This window comes from Nilaparvata lugens, chromosome 3, assembly GCF_014356525.2.
Source record: "Nilaparvata lugens isolate BPH chromosome 3, ASM1435652v1, whole genome shotgun sequence".
Taxonomy (NCBI): Eukaryota; Metazoa; Arthropoda; class Insecta; order Hemiptera; family Delphacidae; genus Nilaparvata; species Nilaparvata lugens.
In genome coordinates this window covers 23,118,665-23,132,778 of record NC_052506.1, presented here as the reverse complement: position 1 = coordinate 23,132,778, position 14,114 = coordinate 23,118,665, and the positions used below count along the sequence as shown (strand labels likewise).

Genomic DNA, 14,114 nt, shown 5'->3' with positions numbered 1-14,114 from the left:
CTTGTATTTCGTAGCCTACAAAATGAAAATTCCAGATTTCAGTTTAATTTTTTTATTTCAAGTAAAAAGAACGATGATTCAGAAATAATAACTAAAGATCCTTGCACAATGCATATCTTGTTTGTTGAATATATTTCCGTCCTGTCGAGGTATAATACCCTGACAATTAGGAACATTTCTAAATAAAAATTTGTTGAGTCTTACATAATAAATTTGTTATAGCTAACTAATTACAATGAAACTTCAACAGGGATAGTAGCAGGTATTGAATAAAATGCTTAATTGCTTGCATTGACAAGGTAAGGCAGTATAAATTCATAACAAGATACATGAAAAAATTAGCTAAAAATAATTTTAAACTTACTACTATAGACAGACTACTTCTAATGCTATTGTTGTCCTGGCACCATATTATAAAAACATATTGATAAATTATTGAAGTCGATCCAAATAAATTTCATTCCAAGGAATAGAACAAACTTTACAATAGTAAACAAACTGTAGACCGGCAGTAATCAACTCAGAACCTACTGGAATATTTTACTTCCAGACATTGAACCTGTGCTCAAGTCACGTGAAAATATTTTCATAATTTCAACTTTTGTTACCAGAAGCTTACATTGAATTATCCTAGATCATCAAAGACAGAAATGAAGGAACTAGCTGATTTGTAACAAAATAGAAGAAATTCAAACTGAAATAATATTTTTAAACTATCATTATGGAAGTGTCAACAGTTTCCAAGTATAGTTTCATTTAAAAAGATGATAATAATTATGTAAGTATACATAGATATCTTCAGATATAAAAACAGAGGAAACAATCAAGTGAAAATATGGAAGCTCCATAAATTCTTGGCAGATATGTCACTGATAAAAAACTAGCTATCACTCTCTTCTTTGACAGGTGCTTCTTCATCATCCTTCTTTCTCTTCTTCTTCTTTTTCTTCTTCTTCTCGGATGAGTTGGCTTCTTCTGTTGGTGCTGAGGCAGGTTCATCATTTGCTGATCCACTTCCGCTCAGTTTACGCTGCAATTCAAATTAAATAATCAATAAAATCATCTCAATGAAACACCTAGTGCCGGTTGCACAAAAGCCGGTTAAATTTTAACAGTGATTAATTTCACGAGAACCAATCAGAGGCCTTTTTATAAGACGGATTTTCTGGATCTCGTGGAATTAATCACGGTTAAAATTTAACCGGCTTCTGTGCAACCGGCACTAGAGTCATAAATTTAATAGAAATCATTCAATTTACTACCTACAATCTTCATTACATTTTAAGCAGCGTTTACATTGGTCATTTATTTCAATTTTTCATAACATCAAAAGTATATTATAATATTAACAATCTAATTGTTTTTATACATTAACTGACAACTGTTTTCATCTTATTTTCCATTTGTAGGATGTATTGCACCTTCAAGATTTAAATTGAATAGAAAAATGTAATCAAACATGTTTAACGTCTACTTGAATCAACATAACTTGAAGAAGGGTCTACATTGGTATAGTGGATTAAGTTTCTGCTTTTGTAAACATGAATTCAAGTTTGCAAAATACATCCATTTTGCACGAATGTCAAGAAAACTTGACCAATGTTAACGCCCCTTTAGCGTTTGATATCTTAGGTAATTACCATGAAATTACCTATTTTATTAATTATTAAGAAAACATGAGATATCAGATGAAAAATAGTTAGGAAAACACAAAATTAGCATTAATCCACCATCTTTCAATTGACTACAAAACATCTATTTGATAGTGACGATGTAAGTTCAACAATAACTCACCCCAACAAATAAGACCCAATTTCTATAATTGTAAGGTAAATTAGAAAAAACAGTTACTAAAAATATTCATAGAATAAACTTTATATTCACTCACTTTTCTTTCACTCTTGCTTGGTGTTTCCGAAACACTCTCAGAGTTCTTCTCCGCTGACTCTCCAGCGCTGAAAATACACAACATTTAAATTCACCATTAACTAATTCAATTTATTAGCTATTAAAAAATAGAGAATAAACTATGAAATTCGGATTAAAAAACAGACTAATCTCATTACAAAAAGCCGATTTTTTGTTGCAGTAACTTATCAATAGTTGAGCAGTAATTTTTTGCAATTGCAACTAAAAAGAAAGTAACGCATCAACTAAAATGAAATGTACTGCATTGCAAAACTATAACATAAGCATGTAAAAGTTTAAATAACTACAAATTTTTAGGTCCGGGTGCATAAACGCCTGTTGAATTTAAATCACGATTAAATGCCACAAGAAACAATTAGAGAAGGCTTTTTCGTGAAGAATACTATTATTATTATTATTATTATTATTATTATTATCACAGAGAACCAGAGCACTATAATATTACAATATTTTCAATTTAGTTGTAGATTTGTTATGTATTGAGTTAAAAACATTAGTAAGATACATTGAAACCCGCACAAATATAATATAATCTGCATAGATTTTGGGTTAGATTATTCAATATAACACAAACATATTAATGAAATATCCAACATTCGCCATTCATGGTACTCTCATGTTAACTGCTACATTCATTGATATCGAACAAATACGATTTCCGATACACACTCTTGATCAAAACCTGAAAGCTTAACGATATTTCAGACAATCAATAAATCGATATTCACGATAGCATCAAGTAGGTAGATAAATTTACCTAACAAAAAATCGATTATTAACCAGGATTATCGATGAAATTGCTCGCTAACAATGAATGTTCTCGATAACTGGAGAGTGTCGCAGTTTTTGGAGAGGCTTGTAAATTAGTATCTACTCATCTAATACGCTACTTATTAATTAACCACGATAATACAGAGTTATCACAACAAATGTTAACATGAAGAATCAATTTGATATTCGCTAATCCATACACCCCGGTTTCACCAGAACTAATAGTTTTAGTATAGACGAAGATTATAATAAAATTAGAAAAATAACTGACCTTTTGAATTGTGAAAGCCAATTAGCGGGCGTGTTTTCGTTGGGTTTTCCATGCTTGTCAAGCAAGCCCTCCTTGATCATTCTCTTCTTCAATGAAGCCTGGAAAAAAATACATTCAGGTTAGACATATATTACCTTTTTCAAATAGCGGTCTACAATTTGTAAGCTTGACCAACAATTCAAATAATGCAGAAAATTTATGTAAGCAGTACAATCTAGATACATAATGTTATTTATGACCGATATCAATGACCAACCAACAAGGCCGTTTGCTCAGAGTGAGTTTTGTATCAGAACAGCTAGTGGGTTAAATCAATCTATGGTTCCAAAATGTTTGAATTTGAGTCTAAGCTACCAGCTAAACACGATATGGATGAAAGTTTCTCTGTACAAAACGCCGTGTTGTCATCGATTTGATATAGGTAAACTCATATGATGAGTTGGTATATGGTTAACAAGATAATTGTGTTAATTTAATAACAGCAACAGCAATCACGCTTTGACAAACATTATCAATGAGCAAGGAGACCAAACAATCCACGACGAAAAGACTATTGCCTTCAATTTTCTAGTACGTAATATCCATTATTACTTTCTTCAGAATTGGAAAAAGATTAAATTTCATTAATAAGAAGGTGGATTATGGCGTCAAGATACTAGCCGACTTCCCATTCTGTGGTTCATCTGTGATCAGGTTTTTTACTGAACGTAAAAAAAACCCGATGGAATTGATCAGTGGCTTTGAACTCAACCAATCAGAGAGCTTCCTTACTGTCGTGCCGACTGAACAGAAGACTCGAGTGGCTTTGCCCTTAGGTAGGTTCCGAACCACCAGGAAGCGATTTTTGAATGATAGGCCTATATGGAGGAGTTCGGTATATAGTAGTCACTCTTACAACGGGAGTAGCAGGCGCATGGAGCTCAACTTATCTTATCGATAGCTTATCAGAGCGACCATGAAACCTAATAGCTTCGCAATTATTGACATGATAAAGTATGTGAAATATTGAAAGAGTAAATATGTACAACCACAGAGAAAAGATAGCATAATAAGATATCGCATGGTAAAGGGCGTTTATGTTCCAAATTTCCCTGTTATCTCAAGCCGATAGTGCTATACTCCGGTCAGCATAACTTCTCCCGTGAGGCGGTGAAGCATCCAGTAGGGGAAGCAAGCTGCCCGGCTAAATGTGACCACCCACCACATGAACACTCCGCCTCAAAAACTGAAATGAAACCACCCTCCTAATTTACAGAATTCTGCTGTCTTCAAAACAATCACCTCCACACACAATAGGCCGTTATATCAGCTGGAAATATAGGTATATTTAGCCTTTATTCTCTAAAAAAGTGGAGAAAGTTGGCATTTCTCGAGATTTGTAGCTATTCTTACTCGACATTAGAATAACCCTAAATACCAAAGATTGATTTTTTAAACTTTGACCATTATAGAAATAGGGGATGATTTTATACAGTATCCACAGTATTATTTCAATAACTTGTCTGTAATATATTTGCATATTACCATATTCAACAAAATACACAGTTCAAATATTTGAAAAAGTTCCGTATAAAAGCCATTAAAATATTACTTCTGTACAGTATAAGAGTCTATTTAATTATTATTTCAATGCACATTGTTTTATTCACTATAATCAATTATATAAATAATCATACATTTCAGATAATATTATAACGAGTCAATAGAAAATGAAAAATATACAAATTCTCAAAATCATCTGTTCTATAATTAAAATATTATAAATAATCATACCTTTCAGATAATAATTATAACGAGTTAATAGAAAATGAGAAAATCTACAAATTCTCAAAATCATCTGTCTTGAATCAGAATTCATTTACTCTGAACCAGAAGACAATGGCAACGGTTCAATTACTTTCAATTCGGTCCAAATTCAGCGAAAAGAAATGAAAAATTGTTCTTCGTTGAAAGAGAAGGCTTTCAGTGCAGGCCTAAATGACAAAAGAATTCTCAATGAATGAAGTGGGTGGAGACTGATGAGTTTTCAGCTAACAGTAAGTCTTGACTAGACTAGTGGTGGGGAGAGCTGTATACAGCTGGAACCCTTATAGTGGGAGAGAATCCAAGTAACAAGTTATACGGTCTGGACTATAGCAGTTCTTTCTCGTAAAACTATGTGATGCTGGTACTCTCATAAAGTGCCGTTCTTACAAAACAGTAATAATAGACAGTAGTCGGCTTGAGTTAACAAAAATCTGAACTTAAACGAGCTATACCATGGGATACCTTCTTATGTTATCTTTTGTCTCAGGTATAACGCACCTTAGCACCGAGTCCCCACTTCCTGGGATAGGTGTCGCGGTCCATGAGCACTCTCTTCAGCTTGGCTATGATGCCGTGGTCACAGCTGGCAATTGTAGCTGTGGTCATCAGCGCTATGCCCAATGCAATCGCCTCCCCCTTAGTGGTTACCAGCACGATTTCCTCGTTCAACTCGATGCCATCCTCGTAGCGCAGCACACCAGGTATCATCACTTTAGCACCGTAGCAGATAGCATTCACCTGTACAATCAAACAAGTAACATAAATAACATTTTAATTTTTTTTTCAGTTTCATACATTAGAAATTTACTATCAAAAAATACAAAAGCTTTTATTGAAACTAAATAATAATAAAATATATAATATTTGGCGTTGCAAGCAAAACAAAGTTTGTGCGCTAGCAACGAGCATTCAGTAAGCACTCCAATTTGAGAAAACTAGAAAAAAAGTAACTGTAGAAACAAAAAATTTAGCAAACACTTCAAACAAAAAATTAGCTTACACTTTCAAAAAAGAAAAAGAAAAAACATGATAGTGGAGTAGTTCATAGTATAAACATAAACAAATATTCATTTTGATATAATTATCAAGAGTTTGAAATTAGTGCAGGATAACATATATAACTTGGGTTCAGTTTGAGAGACAACTTTCAATAGTAAAGGGGGAAATAATTAATTGAAACTCTAAAAATTAGAGTTGGAGTTTCAATTCAGAATCAGAGTCCTGTTTAAATGACATTTAGAAGCCGTGCACAATACTGTAACCATTGTTTGTGCAGATGCGAGTGATGAAAATTTTTAGCCAGTACACATATGAGTGCTTTTGGTGTTCAGGAAAAAGCTTCACATTCGTACACCCGGACCAATCCAATCCAAAGACCATGCTACAAAGGAAAATGAAACCATAGTTTTGCCCAGAGTAAGATTGGAAAGGTCCACCAAACGCTTTCCCCTTAGGTTTTTCAATATGCTACCAGATGATATAAAAAGGCTGGCTTGTCTTCAGCCCATTTTTTCAAATAGGGAGTTTTAAGAATCTGACATTAGCTCTATATGATTTCCCTCGCACAAGACCAGTACCGTGATTGACTGTAATAATAGTTTTATTTATATTAACAGAATGTATTGTTAGTACAGATTTGAATTTATAGAATTGAAGTTCAGTGATCATTTTTAATAAAATGGTTTTTAATAAAAATGTTTTCATAAAATTATTATTTGCGTAATTGTTGAAAAGCCGAATAGCTTTGATTCCAGATGTTATTTATTATCTTTATATATTTATTTTTATTGTGATTGTATTATTTGTAATCTTATCGTACTGACATGGCATGAATGAATTGAATGAGACTTCTGCATTTTCATGAAACAGATCCAAGAAATGATAAATTGAATTAATAAACTAAAATACTTACAGCACTGTCCTTCATGATAATTCTTTTATGCGAAGTGAGCAGTGTCTCCAGCGGATGGATGACTCTTCTCAAGTATGATTCATCAGCATGGTTATCATACAACCACTGCGCATCCAAAATATCATGCATGGAAGCCAGTCCCATTTCTTCACTGTGGTTACCTAAACAGAAGATAAACAATGCCATCATTTCTAAAATAAAATTCGTTATCACAAATTCATTGCACACTAAAAATAAATTTCATTGAAATATTTTTTTTTGCAAATCCCCCTAAATTTGATCTGTTAAATATCATGGAACTAGCCGTCAGGCTCGCTTCGCTCGCCAAATCCGTCTAGCAAGGGGGCTCCGCCCCCTGGACCCACGACTGGATCGTCCAAGAATGAGATCAGCAGGCTGGCTTCGCTCGCCTGCATTTTTCATTTGAGCATTTTTATCATAATTATGTTAAGGGCAGGTCACACCGAGCTCGCGTCCGCGGCGGTAGTAGCTCGGCGGTAGTTTCACTTTGCGAGCCAGGCGAACTTTTGAAACGTCTCCTAGTGGGAGTACCGCTAGCGGTAGTGAGCTCGGTCTGACGTGGCCAATCTAATAACATGGAAAGCGAACTCCAGAACTTCGCCATCGGTAGCGCATGCGCAGAATATCGAGACTCACACGTGACAATGAGTCATTTGCATGCCTACAGCGACGCAACATTTTGTGTTGCAGTCGGAATTGAGCTATTGTCATTTACATTGTCTTCCGTTGTTGCATTGTCATTTTCGTTGTTCATCATTTTATTTAAATTATTTAATTATTATATTTCTTTAATCTTCATCTATTCTTAATCAACTATTGCTTCAATGGAGAACCTAATTGAAGAAGTAAGGAAACGACCCATAATATGGGATCGGAGCTACTGTCCTCTAACCACGGTACATTATTACGAAGTGATTTTTGGTCGCTAAAATTTAGCGTCATATCAATTGTCGAACACTTCTGCTACTAGATAGTAGACAGTTTAGAGCTAGACACTGGTACAGTACTGCACTAAGACGAAGTACAGCACTCTGATTGCCGGCCTTCCCCCACTTCTAGAGAACCAGCCTCATCAAAACAAGAACAAAACCAAACTACCGCTGGCGGACGTTTTTTGGCGTGAACTGCTTCCAGAAAAACTACCTCCGCGGGTGCGAGCTCGCTACCGCTAGCAGACGTTGGTGTGACGACCGATTTAGGACGATCCAGTCGGGGGTCCAGACTAAACGTCTGGCTAAACGGATATGGCGGGAGAAGCGAGCCTGACGGCTAGTAATATAATATTCCCAGGAATAGCTCTGATTGAAGTAGCAGTGCCTAATCAATTTTTCCACGATAAATGCATTTCAATCTTCAACCTGGTGCCAACCTAACAAAGTCAACTCAACTTAAAGCCAACCTGACGAAATTATTAATTTAGTTACCAGTTAACAACTGTTTCGAAGAGGTACTCTCTCTAGATTATAGTTCTATATTAACATATGGTATGGACATTTTTCAATTATAATTAAGAAAATAAGAAGAATATACATGCTAAAAGACGAACTTTAAACCCTTAAAAACCACCCTTAGAGTTAAAATATTGCCAAAAGATTTCTTAGTGCGCCTCTAAAGGGCCAACTGAACATACCTACCAAATTTGAACGTTTTTGGTCCGGTAGATTTTTAGTTCTGCGAGTGAGTGAGTGAGTGAGTCAGTCAGTGAGTGAGTGCCATTTCGCTTTTATATATATCGATTTATGAATGGTAATGCATACAATTTATTTATTGGATAGAGCAAACAATACAATAGTCAGATAAGAAAAAAGAGGCTATTGCCAAGAATTTCTTCTATTTCTAAATTTTGTCTGAAATCGTTCAAATATTATGTAGGTTAAGTCCATTTCAATTTCTAGACCAAATCATTAATCTTATGATTATCAAACTATATAAAAATGATAATGCATTATGATCGAAGGCAAATTAGAAAACAATATTGTATTTCCTTTTTGGGATGTATTTGTTTGATTATTTATTACCAAAATATCATATCTCAATTATGAAAATTGTGAGAGATGATGGGAAGACCGAGGAAGATGAAGAGGCATTGTTGGTACTCAGAACCGGCACTAGCTGGAACGGGACACGGATAATGTATGTATGCAATTATGAAAATTCATCATGGAATCATTGAAAAATATATTTTCTTGACGAAAAAAAAAACTATCGGTAATTACTATTATTATCATCAACAAGATTGAACAATATTACATCGGATGTACTGGGAATGGTATCTACTGTAGAAGGCAATGGTAACGCAGAGAATTGGCAGCCCTGTAGTTCTATCGTTTCCATTGACTTTATAATAAAGATCTCACTATAGTTTCATGTTGAAGCCAACACATCTTGATAAAATATTAGTGGAATTGACAATGCAATAGACTGTTTTTCAATCTTAAGTTCCACAATATCAATATGAATTCAATAGTAAGTCTTATAAAGTGCAACAATTCTTGAAAAGTAATAGAATAGCTAAATAATAGACAGCTACTACTTACCGGATCGATTTCTTCTCAATTCAGTCATTTGACCGCCAACTCCTAGGAACAATCCCAAGTGAACACACAGCGTTCTCACATAAGTTCCAGCTTCACACTTCACCCAGAAAATACCTGCACAAGACAAAAGCCACACTTTAGTTAACATTCATCTTCAAAGTGTAACTAATAAACGCATCTCAGATAAACCAGTTTGAAAAAGATGTTATATTATTTGCTAATTGAAAACTGACTGGGTCTACTATCATTCTTTGATTCAAGTTTAAAATTGCTTGAATTAGAAAATGTAATCAAAATAGAATCTAGTGAAGTTTCAAAAACGACAGCATTTAATCACGCTTCAAATTATGCTCATTGTAGCATCGGTAATTATTCACATCTACAAATTTAAATCAAGCTAGACTGATACTTATTTTAATGGTCGATGGAATCGAAATACGTTGCTTTATTACGAATTCAAGAGGTTATTTCGAGGGAGTGACTTTTCCTTACAAATTACAGAGAATTAAAAATCATATAAGAGGACCGAATTATCGAGATTTGATTAGAATAAAAACTCTGAATTTGAATATAAATCTCATTCAACCGTATTAAATACTGAAAACTAATCTTATTTACTAGAATATAATATTACAAAAAATTGACCAACACAATAACTCCCAAAGTAAGATATAGCCTAATTGAATCCAGTAGATTATAAGAATTAATTATTTATATACCTGTGTACTTTTCTTCGTCATACTCGATAAGTTTGATCTCATAGATCTTTCTGACTCTGAGCTGCCGCTTGACTGCGGAAATCAAAGGAGGTCGTTGGAACAGAGCACCTTTCAATTTGTCTAGTGATTGTTGAACCTACAACAAATGGAACAATTGTAGATTATTACAAGAATAGATTGAGATAGAAATAAGAGAAACACACAACAATAAGCTCGATTAAAAGTCATCTAAAAGAACAATAATGAACAAATCGCCATGAACAGAATAATGACATCATTTAATCGCGGTTAAATTCAATCGATAATGGAAGATGGGCTGATAGTTCTGTGAAGAGCCTCTTAAAAACTAAATTCAAAATTTCATAGGAACAGATAAAATTTTTTATCAAAATTCCGAAAGGGAACAGTTTTGGCCTAGACCTGTTGGTCCTTTTATGATCACGATATGGTTGAAAAAGGATTTTTATTTCAATTTTTAATTGACCTCTTCAATACTATGACATATTATATTGTAATGTAGCCGATTATTTGACATGAATTTTCACAATCCGAGAGTATCGGATTGTTTAAAAATTAAAAGTGTCGACGACGGTTGAAATTTATGACAAGTAAAATTTTACTGAAAATGTATGCCTCTTGGCAGTCGGTTACGAGGATGGGACCTGGAACTATCTACAGCAGATAATGGGGTCCGGCTCTACCCCTCTGTTCCGGGACACCATTCTCCAGGCTCAGTGAGTTACTAATATTATTATTATTCATCGATTTCTATTGAAGGCAAATCCTGTAATAATTATTCTATTGTTTGTTTTAAATGTTTTCATAATATTTTATTCAAGTTTCCAGTTTTATTTTGAGTTTTAATTAAATTAAATCGATTATTTAGTTCTCCAAAATATTATCTGTTTTGTTTATTCTTTTAAATTATAGTTCCTTTCTCATGAGTTATAGAGTTAGATCAATTTAACCTCTCGCAAGCCAAGCGATTCCCCCATTATCAATTGTTATCATATCTAGCTAATTTTATCAAGTCAACTTTGAATTAGTTGATAATTCTCACAACCCTATAATACTAGCTCAATACCACACATAATATAACACCAATTACCAATAATAATAACCCCATTACAATGTATTTAAAATTTATTAATACTATTTCAATAGATCTTGTTGATTTAGCTTAAGAAACAATATGCAAAGATATGCCCTAAAACTTGAATGTAGTAATCTCGATATTTTCTAATTGAATTACGTACTTTATTGATTCCTCCAGGATTGGAATGCAATTTGAACACAGAAATATATTCCTTTCCGGCTGATTGTTGGGATTTAGCAAGCCGCGTAGTCCTTTCAATGCAAACAGTTAGACAACCTGAAAATGAATATAAATTTGAGTGAGGTACACTTCAGAGCTGGGATGTGGGTAAACAAATGTACAAGAAAGCCAATTTCAGAGGAAACAACGTAAGGAAATTTCATAAATTGAATTGTGTAAATTTAAGAAATATTATGTTCATTATCATGAGATATAATAAGCTTTTTATATTAGGCTACGTCAAGTTGCTTACAATAGAAATAACTTATCTCAGATTTAATTTCATAGGCTATCAATGACAAAAAGTGGTTTTCGGTCATTTATTATTTGATCTCAAATTACAAAATGAAAAGTGAAAAAATTGCAAAATGGAAAGAGAAAACAGCCTTTAGTAAGTACTTCTATCGTCAATGTTCTATGTTCAAAAACTTCATCGGTTGTTATATTCTTCTGAGTCTAGAATCTTTATCACGTTCCATTTTCATGTTCTTCCAATTTTTCTCGGTTTCAAAATTTCTTCGAAGTCACCTTTTTCAATCACATTGAAAAATTTATCATCATTATCTAAATTTAGTAATCTTTCCCCAATTGATGATAGAATAAATTCCAAAACTAGGTCTCAAAATATGCAACGATTCTCTCTAACAATATGATGACTAAAATCAAATTTACAAATTTGGAAAGTGCAGAAAACGCCGAAAACCTGTTGAAGGTCAACAACTAACCAACCTGAGGTTTTAGGATCGAGGGTTCCCGAATGTCCAGTCTTTTCTACACGAAGTATTCTCTTGATCCAGGCGACGACCTCGTGCGAGCTGGGGTTGGACGGCTTGTCGAGGTTGATGCAGCCGCTGCGGATGTAGTCTCTTAGTTCCCTCTTCAACGGAGACGCGCCGAAGGGCAGTGGCGTGTAGTGGCTTGTCCTCAGGTTCAGTCGGTCAAAATTCTACAAATACAGAAAATAATTGCAAAAACTGATTGAAATGTCATCAGTTAAGCCTACTAGATTCAGAACTCGTCCCGTAACAAGGTATGGTTCGCGGGGTGATATTCACGGCTTTGGAGAAACATCAGGCTTCAGAGACCCTAGATGGAGCTCCCTACATACAGGATTCTTCATGAATGGGAGAGTTGCAACGTATCACCAACAATGGAGAGAGAATGTTGAACGATGTCAGCTGATAGGCTGTGTTGTGCTAAAAGGACGAAGCTCCAAAAAGCTCCTCGTGTATCTTTTCGGATGCAACAAGTTGCTTTTGAGAAGATACAAAAGAACATCTGTTGCTTATGGAAAGATACATTTTCAAAATTGTTCGATGTTTTTGAACGGGTAGTATTGTAGTCTAGTGTAGCAAAGCTACAGGACCCAGACTGTACATGCAGAACTTATAATAAAAAATGCCCAGACAATAAGTTGTTCAGAATCTACTTTCATTTACTAGAACTCTGGAAAATCGCCTATACCGGGTGAATTTAAAAAAGTCATTATCTGAGAAAACATTTCTTGACCCTAGTTGGAGTTACGGTAAAAATTTTCTGTCAATCTAGAAAAATATTGATCAGAATATTCTAATATTTTTCAGTCTTGAAAAAGCTTAGAAAACGCAGACTAAACGCTGGTATAAAGCTGAAAACAGTCTATTCTGAGCGTATCTTAAACGTAAATATCTTAGACCAGAACGTTGTATCTTGGACCAAATTTCTAGACCGTAGCTAAACTTAAGTTTTTTGAATTTCCACCAAATTGAAAATGCCAACATTATCCTGGCGCGGCGCCGCCAGCCATTGGCGCTAAATAGTCACTGGGTTTTCCACCAAATTGGAAAATGTTATTTCTTTTTAAATTCAAAATTCTATTCCATTCCTGGCGCGGCATTGTCGCCATTTGCACCAAATGGTCAATGTGTGTTAAAATTCCCATCAAATTGAAAATTCCATCCTGATACTAGCGCGGCGCCGCCTGCTGGTAGAGCCAAATACACACAATTTTGAAATTTTCGCAACATTCAAAGTTTTAATATTAATAGAACTGCCGTCATATGCGACCGTCTACCTTGCCCGCACCTAGGTGCACGTGAGACCATGCATGGCCACGCATGCACATGAAAAACAAGATCTGAAAAGAGACATAGGAACAACCACACTGATCATGTGCACTTGCTGGTGGCGTTTAGTGTGAGCATTGTCAGACAAGTTACTTGGTGTTTCTATGTCCCTTGTCATGTTCATGCATGGTCTCGAGTGCACTTGCAAAATACGTGCATCCAATGTGATCATACCCTTACGTAAGTGCCCCATTATAACTGGGGCATATACGGATGGGCAAACAGTGAAAATGGGGACACCATGACATATCTTCTTACGCTATTTTTTCTCTATGGTCTAACATAACTCAATCAACTACAATAGGATTTAACAAAAGGTTCAACTTACTTTCAAAAGCAGCGGCCATTGAGATGTGTCGAGTTTCTTAATTTTTTCTGACGGTTCTATTTGGAATGGTAATTCTTTTTGAAGAGTTCCAAGGTCCCCAATGTCTTTAGATTTCTTCTTTGAGCTCTTGGATTTTATCCCGTCACCCTCCATTTTATTTCTGAAAAGCAAAAAATAGAACATGTCATGTTGGAACATGGAAATCATTGACTTACTTGGATAAAGGTCTTGAAGTTTATTACCGTACCATTGCATTCATGTAAGAAGATGCGGCTTGCTATAAGATTCAATACAATATTCAATCTTTCTTCTGTATGTGACCAGTTAGATGGCGGGCTTGATAAAATTAAAAATTCTTGAATCTAGATAATATAAAATAGGCCTAGTATCTTGTCATCCT

At 34.6% G+C, this 14,114-nt stretch overlaps 1 protein-coding gene across 2 annotated transcripts; it reads right to left on the bottom strand.

Annotated features, from left to right (window-relative positions):
• Positions 1 to 36: 36 nt before the first annotated feature.
• LOC111047613 (H/ACA ribonucleoprotein complex subunit DKC1) lies at positions 37 to 13,905 on the bottom strand. 2 transcript variants are annotated; one of them, XM_039423325.1, is made up of 10 exons: positions 13,715 to 13,905; positions 12,011 to 12,227; positions 11,223 to 11,338; positions 9,967 to 10,102; positions 9,248 to 9,361; positions 6,690 to 6,850; positions 5,276 to 5,515; positions 2,972 to 3,069; positions 1,889 to 1,955; positions 37 to 1,030 (listed from the first exon to the last, which is right to left on the bottom strand). In XM_039423325.1, the coding sequence occupies exons 1-10, from the start codon at positions 13,895 to 13,897 to the stop codon at positions 881 to 883; spliced, it is 1,482 nt and encodes a 493-aa protein (XP_039279259.1). In that variant the 5' UTR covers positions 13,898 to 13,905; the 3' UTR covers positions 37 to 880. The 2 variants fall into 2 exon arrangements, with proteins under 2 accessions (XP_039279259.1, XP_039279260.1); XM_039423326.1 differs by lacking the exon at positions 1,889 to 1,955.
• Positions 13,906 to 14,114: the final 209 nt, after the last annotated feature.